The following is a 20,095-nucleotide window of genomic DNA, read 5'->3' on the forward strand; positions in this document are numbered from 1 at the left end:
ACACACACCTACTGTCCTTCTAAACATCCCTTCTACCAAAACAGATGATCCTAAAGGCGGAAAGCACAAGCCTACTTCCTTTAGGTAACTGTTTCTTCTTGTATAACTCATATTTTTCTACAAAGAAACTGGGAACTCTTTTGACATTCGAAGCTGAAATGGATAAAACAGACTAAAAAAAAAAAGGAAAGAGGGTAAAAGTCAAATTTAAAAGAAAAAAACAAGAAATTTTTAGGTTAAAAAATGTCTTTGCAAACGTAGAGTGAGCCAAGTAACATGTAGGTAAATCAAAGTGGATGAAGCCATCGTAAATAATACCCACAAAGGCAAGAAACAGTCAGCTGGAGATAACAGGCCCATGAGCACAGAACAGAGCTTTAAAGTGAATATTCAACCAACTAAATGAGATGTATAGTAAGAGCTCTCTGCAAGGAGGGGGGCCTCTGCAGGGTGAGAAGCTGTGGCTCTGGGTGCAGGTGATGGTGTGCAGCCTACGTACATAGAGAACACATGCTGTGAAGGGTGCCTCGGCTGGGAACTCCGGCTGAGGAGACTCTAAGTCCCAACCTAAGTGCACGTCTCTCGGCAAATGTGCGCACCAAGGATGGCCAGCCCGGTACAAGCAACCTCTGGTGGAATATTATTATAACCAGTGTCAACACTGGTTACCAGGAGGAGGAAGCTTCCTCAGCCAGGTCTCCCATGGCAGGGGGTCTCGGGGTGGGGGTGGGGGCGTGCATGTTTCACGATGGCTTCCTCAGCAGTTGGCCAAACACTTAGAAGACCGAAGGGGATACAGAATTTAAGCTGTGAGCAGGCAGGGACCCTGTCAAACTTCCCCGGTGCCTTCCACAGTACATGGAACATTGTCAGGGCTCAAAAAATTATCTGAAAAATCAAGGTACAAACCATAAATGTCCAGCTGCAGCAATAGTAAGGGCCCCTGCACTCACTTCGGACAAACAAACTACGAGGTGAGTTTTTCAGGCCAAGTCCTGGCTGCTCTGGACCTGAAGGGATGGTGATTTGCCTCTGACACAGTGACTTCTGAGCATTCTCAAACTCCCCTTGGGCATAGGGAAGGCTAAGACAGGGGAGCATAGGATGACCAGTATATTGTGGAGCTAGAAACAGTTAATAAGATTGTACCATGCAATTCTCACCTCCACCCTCACCCCCACACAAAGAAAAGATCCGAGGGGCTACACTCAAAGCATCTACCTCAGGCTGGAAGGCTGAGAGGGGCTTGTCTTTCCTGCCTCATACATGTCTCCTGAGACTGCCACAATAAGCAGGCACCACTTTCTACATCACTGAAATATGTCCATTTAAAAGCAAACCAAGCACTCCTCACATCTGCCTTTCTCATTATCCTACTGGAAAACCACTTCTGACGTACAGCCCATCGGCACAGCAGCACCACGTTTCTTGGTGGGGGAGAACGAAGGAACAGAATTGATCCCTCTCATTTCAGTGGGCATTCGCACTGTTTTCTTTAATATGTCTGTTATTATTTCAACCCCACTTTAGGCCCTCCTCACCGTATTTATAACCTCATCAAGCACTGCAACATTGTTTTGCCACCCTCACTGTTGTAAGGGATACACTGCAAATAAAGCCTCAGTTTCCCCACAAATGCCGAAAAGTACAAAACGAAGCCAGAGGAAAGCAAAGGGTTGAGGGAAAGCTGGGTGGTGCTGTGAACCATGGTGAGGAAAGCGTCTCCTGCGAACAACACGCTCAGCAGCCTCCAAACCTCTGTAGCTCCCACTGCATTTTCACGCTCTCCACACATAAGGCAGTAAAGTACTATTCTACTTAGAGAGCATCTGCTTCTCTCGGATGAGACGGTTTTAGGATTTGTTGTTTGTTTATTCACCTGTTTGCTTTGGAGGCTAGCTTTTTTCAGGGGGAGATGCCTAGAGAAAATAAATAAGACTCTGTATTTGTATAGTGTTTTAGCATTATCACACGGAAACCATACCTCATGAGAACAGTCCTAAAGCCCTGAGAATAAATCCTAATGTCTTCAACTGAAAAAAAAAGAAATAAATGATTTTAATATCATCTCAAACCAACGAATCCTTTTCTCCCTAATTTTTCTCCCTTGTACCTCTCCAACTTTCGCTCGAAGTGTCCATAGCTTTCCTTTTGTTTTTTGTCAGTTTTTGCAGACATTAAAAAAAGGCAAAGGGAGAGGACATTATTGCAAAATGAGTAGATGCGGGACCCACACCATTTTCCTCCACGGGAGTCTGAACCACCCCCTATTCTGTTTAATTAAGTCCTTTGATATGACCTACCCACTAAGGCAGACCACCCAGAAACATCATGACTCCTTCCCCTGCCCCCAATTAAAATTTATCCAAAAAAAAAACCCGAAGCACACCTTAGAAAAAATTAGCCAATGACACATTAAAAAAAAATAAAAATAAAAATTGGGACTGCTATTGTTCTTTGAGAGTCTCTATCATCAATCTGAAAATAACGCTGTCTCCACACATCATTACAAATTTAGCTACAGGGAAGAGACGGCAGGAGGAAAAAAATTAAAAACCTCTCTAGTCTTCTGAGTCTGTTTTGCATGTCATGACTGCTTCATTCAATTTCTCTGTCGTACTAAAAAATTCCCGCAACCTCAGACAGAACTGTATGCAAAGCAGTTTTCTTAATTCCAAAGTCAAATACAAATATCGTTGAGACGATCCATGCCTGTTTCCCATAATTCACACGGATCTAGGCAACTATTTATAACGATACTTACTTTTCTACATTAAGAACACCAGCCTGGAAACTCCTTTCTTAACAAAAACTAAAAGAGCATTGAAGTTCTGAGCCATAAAAAAGTGAAACTGAAAATGCCTTATAATTCATTTTGTCTATGGGACCATACGGAAACACAGTACCGCACATTTGAAGAATTTCGTTTCTTCTCAATTATCAATTATTCCTTTGTAGTCTGAGGCATTTAATTTTGATGATTCTACAAGTTTAAGCAATTATTTGGTAGAAAAAGGAAAAGAAAAAGGGGGAAATAAAGTTTAATGCTATGTATTGTCTACTGTAAAACCAACTGGGTAAAAAGTAGGAATTGCTTACAGTAAAATCATTCTTCTCTTTGTATAAGTGTCACTATTTGAGAAGGATTTAAATATCTGCCCAAACAAACAAAATCTGAAAAAAATTTTAAAAATTTAAAAATTAATTTTAAAGAGACCTCTAAAGGATTAGATTTGAATACCATTTTTACAGTCCGGAACAAAAGTGCACCCAGTGATCTGGCCACCAGAGGGAGCTATAATTCCCCCATACTCTTCAGCCAAGGCATTCCATTCCTTCAGTCAGGGACGCTGCACAACTCCTCTCCTCCAGTGAACTTCCCTGGGTGAGGGCATCCCTTAAAGGTATCTGTGGTCATTCCAAAGGAGGAAGGAACTCGAAATAATGTGGTATGTGCTAGTAGAAAAATTTTATATTATAACAATTTACAACCTGCACATTGTAAAGAATGAGGGTCATAAAGATACATACAGAACAACAAAATAAGCACGAAATTATGAAATCAGAGGGTAAGGAAAATACAGGCATGTAAAAATCACTGGGAGAGTACAAAAGCAGGGAAAATAAATTCGGCCTACCGGTAGGGAAAGGGGAAGAGCCAAGGGACTATGCGTATAAAGGGGAAGGCAGGGTGATGGCAGTCCTGGATTTGGTGGCCCCGGGCCTACATAAGACGACAGTGGGTCAGGCAGGGGTGCAAAGGTGAAGGTGTAGCAGAGGAATGTCCCGAAAACATCCTCCTAGCATGACCCCGGACAGGTGCGCACAGTGAGCGAATAAAGCCGAGGGTCCCCACAGCTGAGCAGGGTGGGTGCAGATACATGGAAAGCTGCCCGGGGATTGTGGGGCAGGGGGGGTTGTGAAGGACAAAAATAAGTCAGTTGTGCAAAAGATAGTGGTCCTTCTGGGTGCCAGCAAAGGCACAGGGGAAGAAAAGTGCAGCCTCTGAGGGCAATGTAGGACCAAGCATGGCTGCTGGGGAAAGCCAAGGCCAAGAGATGCAGGAGGACTGCGTCAAGGTTAAGGAGCCAGCACCTTAATCCACAGCAGAGGGAGAGGGTAGCAGTGCTGAAGAGCAGCAGGATACAGCTCATGTTTGAGAGAAAGGATTCTGTACATGTGTGGAGGGCCAGGGAGAAGAGGGCAGATGTGAACAGCCCTGGGGAAGCCCTCTGCACAAGCACTGAGCCCAGGCGGGGGTCGGAGGGATAACAGAGCCCAGACAACTCCCAGGTCCCCAGCTGGGATGCCGAGACAGAGGGTGGAGCCACCAGCTGAGACAGATCATTCCAGAAGAAGCACAGTTTCATATATTTAGACACTGCAGGCCAAGAAACTGTGGAAGGGCAAACAGAAGATACTGAGTTATATGGTCTCACTAGTCATTCAAATCTCTTTTCCAGGCCATGATGGTTTGACTACATATTGAACAACACAGAGAATATGAAATCAAACTACAGGGAACCAGTGACCCATTCTGGAAGAGAGGACTTTGCAAGTTTCTCTTTTACTGTCCCAACTTGTCTAGAAAACATTTAAAATCACTTGAGCAAAATTAGAACCCTGGGTCACAATGAACTCCCAAGAGTTTACAAGTCAGAATGAGGTGGGGGGTGGGGTGGGAGGTCGGGGGCATATACAATATACAACCAACACTATCATTTTCTCACCAGCGAAAAGGAAACAAACTATGATAAAGTTATAAGATTCACCCATTTTGATTTTTCAACCAGTTGCCCCCAAACTTGAAAAATGGTATTTCTTTGAAATGCTTCTCTACTCTCCCACCATGAATGGCTAACTTCGAGCATCAAAAAACAACAGTGATGAAACCAGAATCAGTTCTTCAATGGGAGCAGTACGATAATGGACATACAGCAAGGACAGATACGAATGCAAACAACCCTGGGAGCACGTGTATCAATCATCCCTCTCCATGTGCCAGAAGGAATGTCAGCGCACACTCATTTCAGGGCAGGGCATATTTATATGGCTTGTGTTGATGTTATACGTAGAAATGCCAGTCTCTTTAATAATTGACTGAGGAGTTACACATTGCAGATTCCTTATTAAACATTACTTGCAATAAAGTCATAAGTCTAAGGACTAGCCCGTGGAGAAAACGGGCAATATATTAATTGCAATACTTCCATTTAAATTATTGTCTATATCTGCTTGCATGCCTATAAATTCAACTTTATTTTTCACATATTTATAACCCGTAGAGTACTGAGAATCATTTTCTCTACGACAAAAACACTTCACAGTTCTCCTCACTTATAGACTTTAAAATACACAGTGCATATCGATCAAGTGTCATAAGCTATATTTTAAGCCAGCAGCCCTTGAAGAGAAAAGGAAAAAAAAAAGAAAAACAACTTAAAAGCTACTGTCATATCTGGGAACCCCACTCCCCCACACCCAAAAAGTCAATACTGGCTGACGTCCTGTCTGTCGCTGACCAACCAGCAGCTCAATGAAATAGTTTAATCTGCAAATCATGACCAAATGATCCTGGCACTCCCAACTCTAAATATATATATATATAGAATCAACAGCGTGTACTCTCAGGGGGTGGCTCACGATGCGACCATCTGTTTATACACCCTCCTGGCTGCTTTTGGACTATCGCAGAGAAAGTCCTGCAAAGCCTCCACTATTAATATTTGCTCTCTGGCCCTCTTATTGAACACATTAGCTGGCTCAGATTTAGCTAACTACCTACAGCCCTTAGAAAAGGTGGTATTTACCATGTAGGAACCTGCCAGCTCAGTTGATCTTATCAGCAGTCTTTAAAAAAAAAAAAAACACTTATTTTCCAGGTCCCTCCCTGAAATACAAACATTAAATAGAAATAATTTCATGAAATTGATGGCAATGTTTCTTACAAAATGAAATCATTTGACATATGAGATTTGTATCTGAGAAATGTATTATTTTGGAGTTCCAGAAACATGTCCAAACTGGATTCTAGATTGCACATTTCCCAAAGCAGGCCTTTTAGGTATAAGAGAACATTTTCACATTCAGTAAGGGCACTTTTGTCAAAGCAGATGCAGAGGGAGCCTCGACAGACAGCATCATTCCCAAGACGTCCCTGAGGCCGGACCACTGAGAATGAGTTGGCGAGCCACCCTCACTGCTTAAACCACTGGGAAACCATGAACACAGACAGAAACATCTCTGCTGATAAAACTTGAACGGCAGTCAGTCCTCCGCCATCTGAATGCCAGACCTCTGCGCAGTGCGTCCTGCCATCTCTCTGAAGGCAGAGAAAACTGTTAGCTCAGTTTTCGTACAATAAATAATTTCTTCATTGTCTTACACATTCAGAAATGTTCTCACTTCTGACTCTTCTCCAATTGGTTGCATTTCCTTTCTTTATATTCTGTCCTACCTCCCCAAAAAAGGATAACAGTGAGACACATACAGAACACTTAAAGATAAAGCAAGAGTACTGGGGTGAGGCCTGGGGGACATAGCAAAGGCCTGTAGCTGAGGAACGAAGAGGAAGGAGAAAGAAGGGACAGGCAGCTGAGGAGCAGGCAGAGGAAGGGTCCAGGGCACCCCGATGTGAGGCACAGGGTGCCAGCTTCTCCAATCCCCAGGAGTCCTCGCGTTCTGCCCCCATTGGCAGCTGGAAGTGTCATTACGTTCATCAATTAAATTACTACCTAGAGCTCATCCACTGTGTTTTGATTTTTCAGTTTTCTCAGGCTCCACTGACCAGATGAGAAAAACTTATTAAGCATCTACTGTGGGGGGAAGGGTGCGGGGAGTGGGAGGGGGGCAATCCTTATCTCCCTAACACACATTAGATTCTCGGCCCTCCAGACGCACTGACCAGAGCAAATTCCAGACGGGCAAAAAGGAGGCCAGGAGGTGCTCCAGTCTGTCTCCCCTCCGCTCTGTCAAACCAACTGGCAGAGCAAAGGCTCCCTTTGGTTGTCCACATATCCACCCATCAGAGCCAACGCAAAGGAGGAGGTTCTTGAAAAGGGACTCTCCCTAACAGAATATCAGGGAACACTACAGAAATGAGGCCTCACGATTTCACCCCTTTATTTAGCAAAATTGGACACAAAGACCAGTTCATATGGGGATATTTGAAAACTGATCAGACAAACCCAAGCACTCTCCATTAGTGCACACCTGATGCCGCAGAACCTTCTCAGTGGTTCCAGATCATTCTAAACAGCCATTATTATGGCACTAGCTACAGTCCAGTGAGCCTTGGGGCCTAACGCAGAGCCATGCTGGCCTGAGGCACTGACCCATTTGCCATTTCAAATGTGACCCTCTGGGACACCTGGTGGCCCAAATGATGTGCCAGCTATGACTGGCATATTTTCAGAGGATGGTACGTACATCCATACGTTCAAAGGCCAGGAGGTAAACACAAATGTATAAAGAGCTGTATGGTTGTTACGGAATTAAAAGAGGTTTTTATTGGGGAGGCGACGGTTCGTATCCTTTCACATCATTTCATTTGGGTGTGGGGAGGAGTACAAACAGAATTAATAGCCTGAGCGTTAGCTTTCCCGGGGCTCTTGTATGAGTGGCATGAGTGACCATATGAGCTCTTCGGTGCACAGATTGCAAGACAAATGCTTTTGGCCCAGAGATCGTTAGCACTGATGCTGTGATTCTCAGCAATGGGTAGCTACGGCTGCTCCAACAGGCCTGTGGAGAGAGCTGGAGATTTGCACGGAGCCTGCAAATCACACACACAGAGCCGACAGAGTGTGAGGTGCTCTGCACCAGCCTAAGTGGGTGACTGTGCTGCGGGGAAAGCAGAGGGGAAAGTCAGCCCTGCACGCTAAAGACCACCGGGTCAGTGCAGGGGTCAACACCAAATGCAGGCCTGTCCCTCAAGGGGCCTCAGGGCTGTGGCACGGGGAGCAAGCAGCCGCAGGGACACAGGTGTGGCGTTGGTCTACAGCCCCATATAGAGGGCACATCCAGCAGACACCTCCTGCCACGTGTCTACATGGCTGAGATTTCTCCAGAAACCTGGAAATCTGGAATTTTGACATGAAATCTCCCCAATCTTGGCTCAGCCTTTTCTTTCTTTTAGTGCTGCACAGGCCAAATAAACACACCTGTGGGTTCAGTCAAGCGCATAGGGACCAACGGTCGGCAAACTCCGGCCTCATGGTGTCCTAGGAGAGCTTACAGATTAGCGAGGGGGTCTCCAGGTGCTTACAGCGTTGAGGTTCCCCCATTAATAAAAGGAGACTTATTTTGTGCGATGGTTTCAAAAAGGGGCAAGGGGAAAAAAAAACCCAGTTTCAAACTTCTGGGAGAAAAAGTGAATATTTAAAATTTACATGTATATATAGTGTATAGCCAAAATATCGCCTCACCCATTTCTTGCTGGTTACCTGCGAGAAAATGTGAATTAGACAGCTGAAGGAACAGACCGGCCCCACAGTAGCTCAGGGATTCATTTTAGCACCACTGATTATGGGACAACCAGACACTGTGTCACTCCTGAGCAAACAGCATGCCGTTCCTGTCCCCAATGTTTAAACTGAATTTGATCAAGGCTTCAGATCCAAGTTCTAATATACAGGAAACCCAGGAAAAGCAAGAGCACATTCAGTGATACCACAGGAAACAACCAAATGCAGTTAAGTGAGACAACCTACCGACTACTCAGTGTCATTTAAAGAGCGGGGCAGAGAACTCTTCTGGATTAACAGGGTCTTAAGAGACCATAACAACTAAATGCAATACAAGATCCTCAATTGAATTCGGATTTCAATAGCCCACTTGTAAAGGGCATTTCAGGGACTTTATTTGGGGGGGGAGGGACTTAAATAATGGGCTGGGTAATAGAGTCCATTAGGCAATCATTATTCATTCTGTGAAAATTTTATTGTGGATATAAAGAAATATGTTCTTGTTTTTTAGAGATGTTGGCTGAAGGATTTAAGGGCTAAATGGTATGATGTCTGTTCATCCATATTTTAATACTTCAGCAAGAAAAAAACAAACAGATGAAGCAAATGCAGCAAAACGTTAACAACCTAAACCTAGATCCTGGGGAAAGCGGTGAGCTTGTGCCACCGAGCCACCATCACGTGACATTAGTCTTCACTGGTCTCGGGCACTTACTCGTCTACTACAGAAGGATTCTGTTGTTACATCCCTCCAAAGCCCTTGAGTCCATGTGTGTTTTAAATTTCCAATCACCAGCTGCCAAAAGAAAAACACGATAGCAACCAAAACAGGTATAATTTGATGCTAATAGCCAAACATACCAAATAAAGAAACAACTGTGAAATGAGTACCCTGAAACCTTCTGCATGAAATTCTAGAGGTGGTTTGTCTTAGCCAGCATGGCTCAATGGGAAGGAGCAGCTTTACAGTCTCAAATACATCCTAAGTAACCTCAAAAAAAGACTTTGGTTGTAATTACAGTAAGGAGGGAAAAGGGGGAGGGTAGACCTAAAACTTATATTGAAAGAGCCTATTCCGTGTACTGCCTAAGCCTATGACAAAAGGTTACATGTCTTGAGATACAAGCATGACTGAAAAAGAATACAGCTTGAAACTTGAAAAGATATTCTAAGTTTAAAAAAAAACCAAAACTTAAAGATCGTACTTAGCACAGTACACCTATTCTAAATCGCATACTTGATAACACAATTCTAGGACCTGGGTCAGCTGCCATCAAATATAACGGCCAGTTCTTTAAATCTGCTCTTAAAGAATACCTAGTCGTCAAATCTCAGGTTTTACTAATAGAAGGACTTTCGCAGTCATCTGGTCCAATGACCCATCCAATGGCGGAACTTTTGTCATTTAAGAAGAGTATTAACCTAGCACAGATGTCAGGTAAATCTGCGCTCATTGGGTCCCAGCACTCACTATAAAGTTGTTCCTTCTTGGCCTGACGACAATCCCTCTGAACCTCAACACTGCCACCTATAAAATGCACATAAGTATTCCCTCTTCATAAAGCTTGGGCAGAATCTGATGACACTGTAACGTTCCCGGCACTGTGCCAGCTATCCTGTAAACACACAAAACAGTATGTGAATACGTTACCCTAGGAATCTCCCAAGTCACCGCTCTATAACCTATTAAAAGTATAGACGTTACAACTTATCTAATCTCTCTTGTCTCAGTTTCCTTATTTGCAAAATGGAGAGCACAACATTACCTGCTGCATAAGACTATTGGGAGAGTCAAATGAGTTCAAACCATGCCTGGCACATAGGACACACTTAATAAACATGAGCTACTGTGACTCGCTCTCCTCTTTCCTTACACCCCATTTTAAGAAAGCATGACTCTATGGTAAACCACATGGAGCTTCTCAAATAATTAAAAATAGAGGTACCCAGCTCTTCTACTTATACTTATACTTAAAGTGGTGACCCAGCTATTCTACTTCTGGGTATTTATCTGAAGAAATCCAAAAAGACAAGCACCCCTGTATTCACTGCTATTCACAAAAGCCAAGCTATGGAAGCCACCTAAGTGTCCATCAACAAATGACTGAATCAAGAGACTGTGGTACATACGTACAATGGAATATTACTCAATCATAGAAAAGAATGAAATCTTGCCATTTGCAACATGCATAGACCTAGAGGATATTATGCTCAGTGAAGTAAGCCAGACAGAGAAAGACAAATGCCGTACGATTTCACTTACATGTGGAATCTAAAAAACAAAATAAACGAACACACAAAACAAACAAACGCATACATACAGAGAACAAATTCACAGTTGCCAGGTAGAAGGGGGATTGGGCGGCTGGGCGAAAATCAGGGAAGGGATTAAGAAGTACAAATTGGCAGTTACAAAATAGTCATGGGGAGGTAAAGTACAGCACAGGGAATACAGTCAATAACATTGTAATAACTATGGCGGTGCCAGGTGGGTACTAGACTTATCGGGGGGATCATTTTGTAAGTTATATAAACGTCTAACCATTGGTGTACACCTGAAGCTAATATATCGTGTATGTCAACTGTAATTGAAAAAACATGTATTTCCTAATTTTAAAAAGCAAGCAAACCAGCACGACTCACTTATTCCAAGCACGTCACGGTGACCAAACACCACGACTCGTTTCTGCCACACCAGAAAGTGCCAAAAAGGCTGCTGGTAAATGCAGAGTTGTCCCACTGATCCCTGCCTGTAACTGCTGGTCGGCTTCCTGACCTACTGGCGTCCACTTCTCCTGTGCGGGATGACCGCTACGCTGCCCCGCGGCACCTGTGTGCTCCTGCACCTGTGACTCGCGCCCTTGGCTCTCTCCTGACCCTACCACTACGGGGTTGGTGCTGGGTCTTGACTTTCCATCGCAGCCCCAGCTCGGCCTCAAGCACCGGCAAGTAGAAGTTCTGATCCCACCACCACAAGAGAGTGGGTTTGTTCCTTCTGTCGGGGCTGAAGGAATTTTGCACAGACGTCAGTATCCAGGGGCAACCCCGCACACACACATGCCATTCTACTGGCACCCCAAGATTCTTCTGGCACCAGCCTTTGCACTTGCTTCTCATAACCATCTCTCTTCCACACCCACCTATTACCTGAGTCCTAGGCAGGTCTCCTCCACCTGTCTACACACAGTCTTTCTGAGAATTATAAAAAGCACCTGCCCTGGATGGCAGAGTAGGTGGGGGTGAGGGAGAAGCCCGATGAGCGAATGGCACGTCCACGAGAATTAGGAAAAAGTGGCCCTTCCTCCAGCTGGCAATCCGGTGCCATACATTCCATAATTAGATTCCACTTTTTGAATTTGAATCAATTTACTGGGCAATCGCCATGTGCCAAGGTCTCTGGGCTTACATCGAGGAATAAGACAGGGCTATCCTCTGAGCCCGGGGATAAGAGTTGTTTTGTCCTCTTGGGCTGGGGTTGATGGGGGAAGAGGGGAAGGGAGCTTAGATGAGGTGCTGTCACCTGAACTGGCTCTGGCGGGATAGTGAGTAGCGCAGGAAAGGATGTCAGCAGATTCCACACCGAAGGGAAACGGAAGCAAAGACAAGAATCAGCACATGTCATGGCACATGTAGAGAACGGTGAGCTTTCAGTGAAGTTGGAGGAAAAGGGAAGAGGGAAAGACGTGGCAGATCAGGACCCAGTCTACTCACACTTTCAGTAAATATTTCTTGAGAATCTATTACGTGCTAGGCTTGGAGAATGAAAAATAAAATAGAAGCCTAGCCATCAGAAGCTAAAAATCTACTTTGGGAGAAAGAAACAGCTCTACTGACAGAGCTACATTACATGGGGTACTCCCAGGGGGCAGGGCATACCAAAGAGAGGACATGATCTGCCAGGGGCCTGGGGAGTGGCCCTGTGTGCTAGAGGAGATGACAACTAGCTGAGTGGTAAAGAAGGAGAAGCTGGAGTTGCCCAGATTTTCGTGGGGGCAGGGGAGGATGGAACCAGAGGGCTTGGCTTACCGAGTCCCACAGGGACTTCAATCCTACCTGGAAAGGAGACTGAGACTCTACTCCACAGGCAAATGCAGACTGAAGGAACTTGCACGCAGGGGAGCTGTGTGCCTCCCAAAGGTCTGTGCCTTTGCAGAAACACTCTGCAGCGGGCGGGGGGGGGGGGGATGGGATGTGTGGAGATGCTGGTTCATCATCGCAGAAGGCAAACGTGACAATCCATCCACAAACACTGGGGCAGGAGGGGCAGGAGGAAGCTCCCAGGAAAAGTGTGTCCGTGAGCCCCTCCAGCACGCTTTACCTCACGAAGACAACCAAAACGGAAGTGGGTACACACACTATGGACGCACGGTTTCAACATGGTTTTACTGCCTTTCTGATGGCATTTTACACAGGGCCTACTTGGTAAAACAGATTTTCTTAGGCTCAGCTTTAAAAAAAAACAACAACAAAAAATCGCATAGCATTTTCTCTATAGCATAGATCATAGAGATTGCGTGTCTTTGATGCAGGGTGACCAGCCTCCACTCACATCCTATGTCCTCACATCCCATTTGATTTAGTATTTATTCCAGACAAAAGTGTCCCTGTTTAGTGACAGATTATATGGCTGCCCTTCTTTGACCTGAAAGCGTGGTCCAAATGAAAACATCTTGCTCTGCGACTGCCATTTCCACACAGACCAACTGCTCAAATGTTCAAGGAGAGTGACAGCCCAATTGTCAAATCTTCTTTCAACAAAGCCTCTTTTAATGAAGTTAGATTTTGCTGGAAGGAAGCTGGAAAGTGATCTGACACGTTCAGAGATGGATTGGGACAGAGACAGCAGAGCAGGAGAAGGGCATTTCAGGTACAGGCCTCTCAAGGGTGAACCCCCTCCCCAACTCGGCCCAGAGATGAGGGCCCCACAAATTCCAGTCCTCTGAACCGGAGCCCAAGGCGGCCTCCCAGGGGCAAGGAGGCCAGCGGGCAGACACAAGGGGTGCTCCCCGCCCCCACCCACAGCCATCACCATCCCTTGACCCACACTCCTGCCTCTCCTCCCCATCACCCTGACCCTCCCCCACCTCAGGCCAATGACCCAGGCTACCTACCTCCCCTGGAGATAAAGGGGAGGAAGCCCCAGAGACCATAACTCCTGTCTTTCAACACAACCACATCTATATTATATGATTTCTACCACTTTGAAGCTGCTGACGCTCTCTCTCAAAAAAACCGTCCTTCCTTCTCCTTCCGTGACTCCTTCTACAGCAAGAGTTCCAGTTCTTATTCAGCCCTTTTTTCTGGGAAGGGAGCCTGAAGGACAGAGGTGGAGGGAATATTCCGTGACAGCTGAGGGTGAAGGGGTTCTGAAGGGCAGCGAAAAGGCTGTCACTTCAGGGGAGAGCAGGGAACACATGACCAAACCTCCCGCACTCATTATAAACTGCTACCTCAAAAATGCGTGCAAGCTGCCAGGCGACTAGAGTCACCCGACTCCGGCACGCCTGTTACGAGGTCCTCCATGTTTTACACTAACATGCTGTGACAGAGGTGGTTTTCAAGGATTTGCCCAAGAGAATGGGGAGGAAAATGCTGGTTATTACGCAAGACAATAAGGCAATAAATGGTGCCACTGTAGAGTGAAATGCCAACATGGCATGAATCTCCACCGTCACCTAATCCTTCTATTTAGGCGCACGCATTGGCAGATGGGTCCTTGAAGCACTATGGCCCTTCAGAGAAAGCTGACCTCTGAGAGAGGTGGAGCGGGAAGGAGGAAGGCAGGCAGGGGGTGTGTGGGTGTTGCGTTTAGCCAACTAAGAAAATGAAGGCCAGATCGAGGAGTCAAGGCTTCTGACTCATTTTCTGGCACTGGTCCATGCAGCCACAACACTATTTATCTTTCTAATTAACATCTTGAAGCATTATGTACACTTCCTTTCTACCCTGTCCTGAAGAAATGACCCTCTCTTCATATAAATAGTAAAAATTCAAGACTCCAATTTGTCTTCTAAGATTGAGACCCTAATTTCCTGACCAAGTTTAACCTCCGATTTTCTGAGCAGAAATACAATCTGGCTCCATTTCATTTTTTATGATGGGTTTTGGATAAAACGAAACCAAACCAATCAAAATAAACATCACAGAAATGTTCCAAATCCAACTCCTTCTTTCAAAACTCTAAAATTCATTGCGAAGAGTAAGTGCAGGCAATAGGCATTTTTGACATAAGAGTACAACCTACTACTCAGCATGCAAATGTCTAAAATTAAAAACAAAACAAAACAAAACAAAACAAAACAAAACAATTTGCCCAGTCTTGTTCTTGGTGCTATGAATGGTAAGCAGTAAGACAAAGACACTAAAAAGTAAGACGCCTCTGATCCCAGTAAATGTCTCATCGAGTCAGACAAGTGAAATAGCAGAGTATTAGCACAGGCACATGGCAAACCACCCAAAAAATAAAAAAGTGCAACTTTAGGGTCAAAAGAGGAAAAACCTGCGGGTGGGACCTGCTCCCGCTCCCACATCACCAGCAGCTCAGGCTGACGTCAGAGCCCCTGGGTGTGAGGTTTCCTGCCACACAACTCAGACAGCTAACCCTCAATTAGACACTTGGAGCACACATCAGTATAGGAATTTTTTAAAAAGATTTCACTGATATTTCACTTACATGAATTTTATTTTTTGGTCATTTCTCTAGATGCCATTTTAGTAACCAAATTTCTTTGATGGGCTAAACGAAAATGGAGCATGACGACAGGACAGAAAATAAAGAGGTCTGCCTACCAATGGCAGAAAAATCTTCTGGGTGGGCGGGAAGATGAAATGAGCTAGACAGAAGGGGGCCTCGTCACTAAGGGTCTCCAGTGTCAGGCTGAGGCCCTGAAATCAGAAGGCCACTATGGGCAACAGTACAAGGGACTCACAGGATGGACCAGTGTTGTAATGAGCTGACTCCAACAGCAGGTAACTCTCCCCAGCAGCCACCACGGCCCTCAGGGTTAAACCCCATGGTGTATCGAACATTCAGGGGCGCTGGGCAGGAAAACAGGAGGCCTGTTCTCATCACTGTTCTAGTACTATTGGCATATGCGACTGGGCAAGTAGTAACCTTTCTGGACTTAAGCTTTGTCAATCACAAAACAGGAAAACTGGACTAGAACATCTAATGTCTCCTCTATGTCTAAAGTTCAGAGGGTCTTTGTTCTTTAAAATCTGGTTCAAATCCTCTTCGAAGTGGCTCTAACCTCACTGCTACCAGTCCAACCTCACTGCAACAGAACGCACTGCAGAGAGTAAACAGGAATTAAAGGGCTGATTTAAAAATACTCTCTGAATATTGGGTGCAACCCCCAAAATAAAAAAGTTGAAAACACCCAGAAAGATCAGGCTGGATTCCCTCTAAGACCTCTGTAAAAGCCACAGAAATCACCAAATGCACCCATATTACCAAATCTCTTAATTCAGATGACACATGTCAAAGACTATCTTCTCCTCAGAATAAAGTGACACTTTTATGCTTCCCTAAGCTAAGGATTTTTTTTTTTTAAGGAATATGTTACAATGAGCACAGACTTATCACCAAACTGTATTTTTTTCCACTGTGAAAAAAAAAAAAAAGCAAACATACCTGGCTCCAAAGATGTCCTTTTTGGCGAGGTCAATTCCAGAAACAACCTTCACTCTCAGAATACGTGACTCTCCCTGTTGGACGGGGGGGAAAAAACAAAACAAGTTTAAAAAACGGACCTTCAGTGGGTCACATTCTCACCCAGTATGCAAAGTCAAGGACTCCTCTTCCGGCCAGACTGAGATACAGAACAAACCAATTCAAGTGTAGGCCATTCTTCCTTACACTGAAGTTCAAAAAGCTACATTCGGCTCAAAAATCCTATGACCCTAGAAATTTACAGCAATCCAGATGAACTGAACACAAGTTTAATTCAAACTACATCATCACGCAGATCAATTAGTTCTGCCATTGAAAGGAAATACTGCCCAGTTGTACCAACAACTCACACTCACATATGACACCACTTAAATAAATGCCCAAATGCAACAAGTTCCCGTAAATTTAATAAATAATTCCTCCTTTGAAGTTTATGTGTTTGTGTGTGTGGCCTGAGATAGAAAGGAAGTTCATGTGGTAAAATATTTCAACGTTACAGTTTCAAAATGTCAGTGCTGACAAACACAATTCCTCAGTTCCAGTAAAAAGATCATCCTAAATGGAAATCATCCCATACCATCTCAGAAATCATTCATTCATTTATCTGCTTATTTATTCATTCATTCCAGTATTTTCTAAGCAGCTCCTATGTGCCGGACACTGAGGTAGGCCTTGAAATGTGACATGAATGTGCTTGTAGTCTACTGAGTGATGAGCAGGCCACCAGCACAGGACCCGTGGTGGCACCACACCCAAGGGCACGGGTGGGAGAAGTATTTAAGGCTAAGACATTCAAGATAGATGAGATGGCTTCAGGGTGATGGTAGGCTGAAGTCCAGGTTGGTTTGGGCCACTAACTGTTAATGTAAATTAAAACAGAGGATTAAGTTGAATTCAAGGAGCCTATGAAACAACCATGTAGAAGAAAATAAATGACTAAACTGATAAATGGGAGAGACGTCTTGTTATCCATGTACAGTTGGTAGTTGGTAGTTATAACCCGAGGACATTAGAAAGTTATCCCAATGGGTAAGAAGACAAAATAGCTAGGGATGGAGTCCTTGGGGATACAAGCACTCAGTAGTAAAGAGAAGTAATATAAAATTCATCTCGCCAATATGGTTAGTCAAACCTAGGCGAAGAAAAGAAAACCTAAATAACTGTATGCATCATATAATGTCAAAGGAGATAAAGGCAAGTGAGATTAAACATGGAGAGACCAGGATGTTGACACTTTGTCAATTAGCCACACAGATCAAGCAGGCATACATGCAGTTGGAACCCATGCTTGAGATGGTTTACTTTCCAGGATTCTTTCATCCATTCAACCATCCCTCCAACCATCCAGCTGTGACACAAGGCTGCCCACATGCAAACATGTGGGGCATGTTTAAGAAGAGGTTTCTCAACTTGTGTGTGCTAATGATCCCTTTCAAGTGAGGCCTGCACTCAAGACTGGCAGGATTTAATGTGTCTGGCAGCCTTTGCGAAAGGATTAAGACAAGTCAGGGACAGTCGCTATGCATAACAGTGTCCCCAAGTGGTTACCAAAGTTTCCAGGGTTCTATGTTTTGCCTTTGGTTCCTGTAAGTGCTGGGTGGAAATTGTCAAGGATTCTTTCTTAGCACAGATGTTATCTAGGCGAAGGCTCTGTTCTGTCTCTCACAGCAGGCTGTACCCCACTGTCAATCAATCACATGACATCTGCTATGGCCTGCTCAGCTCAAGAAATGCCACGGTGAAAAGTACTTTTTACACATGGATCACAATTTGGCAACACACCTGTGTAGACTTCACAGTATACTTGGGAAGAGTTTATGGTCCACTAGTCCCCACAGCATACAAATAGAGAACCATGGGATAAAACGAAATTCTTGCCTGCCAGGCTAAGGGGTTAAAAACTACTTGAGAAGGAATAAGGAATCAGTCAGAAGAAGAAATGGAGGACAGGGAACATATTTTTTTCTGTCTCCCTGCTTCTCCCATCGCCCTAATTACAAATATTGCGAATCAACAATTCTCCCAAACACCACTGGGGGGGTAAAGGGGGAGCCCGCCTCTCTAGTCTGGACCACCCATGGAGGGTGGACACTGCTAAAGGAGAAGTGTTAAATCTCCAGGCCAATCCTTGGTGCTGGGTAAAGAAGATGCTTGATCTGGCAGCAGGAAGGTGAAAGGACCTTTGAGAAGGAGGATGGAGGATCTGCTGAGCAGTAACTCCTTCTGATAAGCAACTCAGGTACAGCAGCAGGTCTGTTTCCACCCCAAGTTTCCATCAATCCCAGTTCCACGTGGGACTGATGTGGGGGAGATACGGAAGGGACAGTGTCTAAGATGGGAACCAAGATATAGGTGCAAGTCACAGAGCAGACAACAAGAATTCTGGTAAGGAACCATTTCTTTGTCTCGTAGCCCTTGGAATTCTCACAAATCCTGGGCAGGGTCTTGGACGTTCCACAAACTGGATAGAGAGCTCAACCTTGTCTGGATTCTAAGGAACATTCTAAGCACTGCTTGGTTTACATCAATGTTGGGTGAATGTTCTTACATTGGGTGGACAGGCCTACTTTCCAAAGACATACATTTTTAAATGAGGGAACATTCATATGAATACATGAATAAAAATAAATGTAAGTAAAGGGCTAACTAAATTTTTTATGGAAATTGGCTTATTCATTTAGTAAGTATGAGCACCTGTTCTAAGACCTGGGGCTACAGCAACACGGATAAAACACCCCACCCAGCCCAGCCCACCCTCTAGTGCTACTGCGAGCGTGCTCTCTGAGGGCTCTCAACTCCATGGGCAAACAAACCAGGAGAGTCTGGAGGACAACTGGAAATACATAATGGTAATAATTTTAAGTGCTTTATTGAGCACTTAACATTTTGTACACACACCCTTTCACCAAACAAGTTCTCATTTAGGAATCAATCCTAAGAACACAAGCACAGCTATGACAACAAAATGATCCAAAAAACTAGCTAAAGATTAGTCATGTCACCCAAGCACTTTTTTTAATCAAAAGAAATCTACAAGTCCCTCAGAAGTAGGTATCTAAATGTTTACAGCAATTCTGTGCAATGGGCGACAATACTATCATTAAAAATACGTGAGGATCTTTAATGACCTTCATTAATTCCACAGGTTGTTTACTAAGTCCCACCATCACATGCCAGACACATTATCTGGGGGTAGAAATGTGAGCAAGAGGGAGTTCCTGCCTCAAGGAATCCACAGTCTAGAAAACAGACAGAATCTAAATATATAATGCAAACAAACAAGCAGGGTAACTTCTGATGGTAAGTGCTTTGACGGTAAGAAAACAGTTAAATAAACTAAGCACAGGGAGCGAGGAGGATATTTATGACTGGTGGTTAGGAAAAGCCTCTTTGGAAAGGAGACATCTGAGCTAAAACCTGAAGGAGACAGAGTGTGTGATGCGGTGGCCGGGAAGTCATGGAGGATGACAGTAAATCCCTAGACCTGTGGGGGAGAGCAAGCCTGGGAGGCGTTCCAGGGAGAGCCAGCCTAGTGCGGTGAGGCCAGACACCCAAGAGGCCAGCCGTAGCCAGTAGAGGGTGGGCATTCTTCCAACCACCTTTGGGAAGTTTTAAGCAGGGGAATGACAAAATTTGACTTACACTTTTTAAAAGACCACTTTGGGTGTTGTGGGGGAATGGACTACAAGGGAACAAGAACAGAGGAGGGGGACTAATTAGAAAGGGATCTGACAAGAGACGGTGGAGTTTCGCGTTGGATAGAAATGGAGAAGTGACCAGATCTAGCATACAAAAACATGTTTGAAATAAATTATTTGGTTAAAAAAAGTTTCAAAATGATTTACACAATTGAGTCAGAGATGTGCACGTTGTTCAACAAGCTATTTCCCTTTTCCATGTGGACCCCCCAACTAGACTACATTCCCCAGCATTCCTTGCAGTTAGGTCATATGACTAT

The 20,095-nt window shown here is 44.5% G+C and overlaps 1 protein-coding gene across 3 annotated transcripts in view; it reads right to left on the bottom strand.

The window, feature by feature from the left end:
• The window catches only part of NEDD4L (NEDD4 like E3 ubiquitin protein ligase), a 315,839-nt gene that overhangs the window by 197,063 nt on the left and 98,681 nt on the right, over positions 1–20,095 (bottom strand). For all 3 annotated transcript variants that reach the window (XM_081079103.1, XM_081079104.1, XM_081079105.1), the window contains exon 2: positions 16,099–16,172. In XM_081079103.1, coding sequence (XP_080935229.1) covers positions 16,099–16,172 — 74 coding nt within the window. The remainder of the gene's footprint in view (positions 1–16,098; positions 16,173–20,095) is intronic.

The sequence above is a fragment of the Rhinolophus hipposideros genome, assembly GCF_964194185.1.
Source record: "Rhinolophus hipposideros genome assembly, chromosome: 17".
In the NCBI taxonomy this organism is placed as follows: domain Eukaryota; kingdom Metazoa; phylum Chordata; class Mammalia; order Chiroptera; family Rhinolophidae; genus Rhinolophus; species Rhinolophus hipposideros.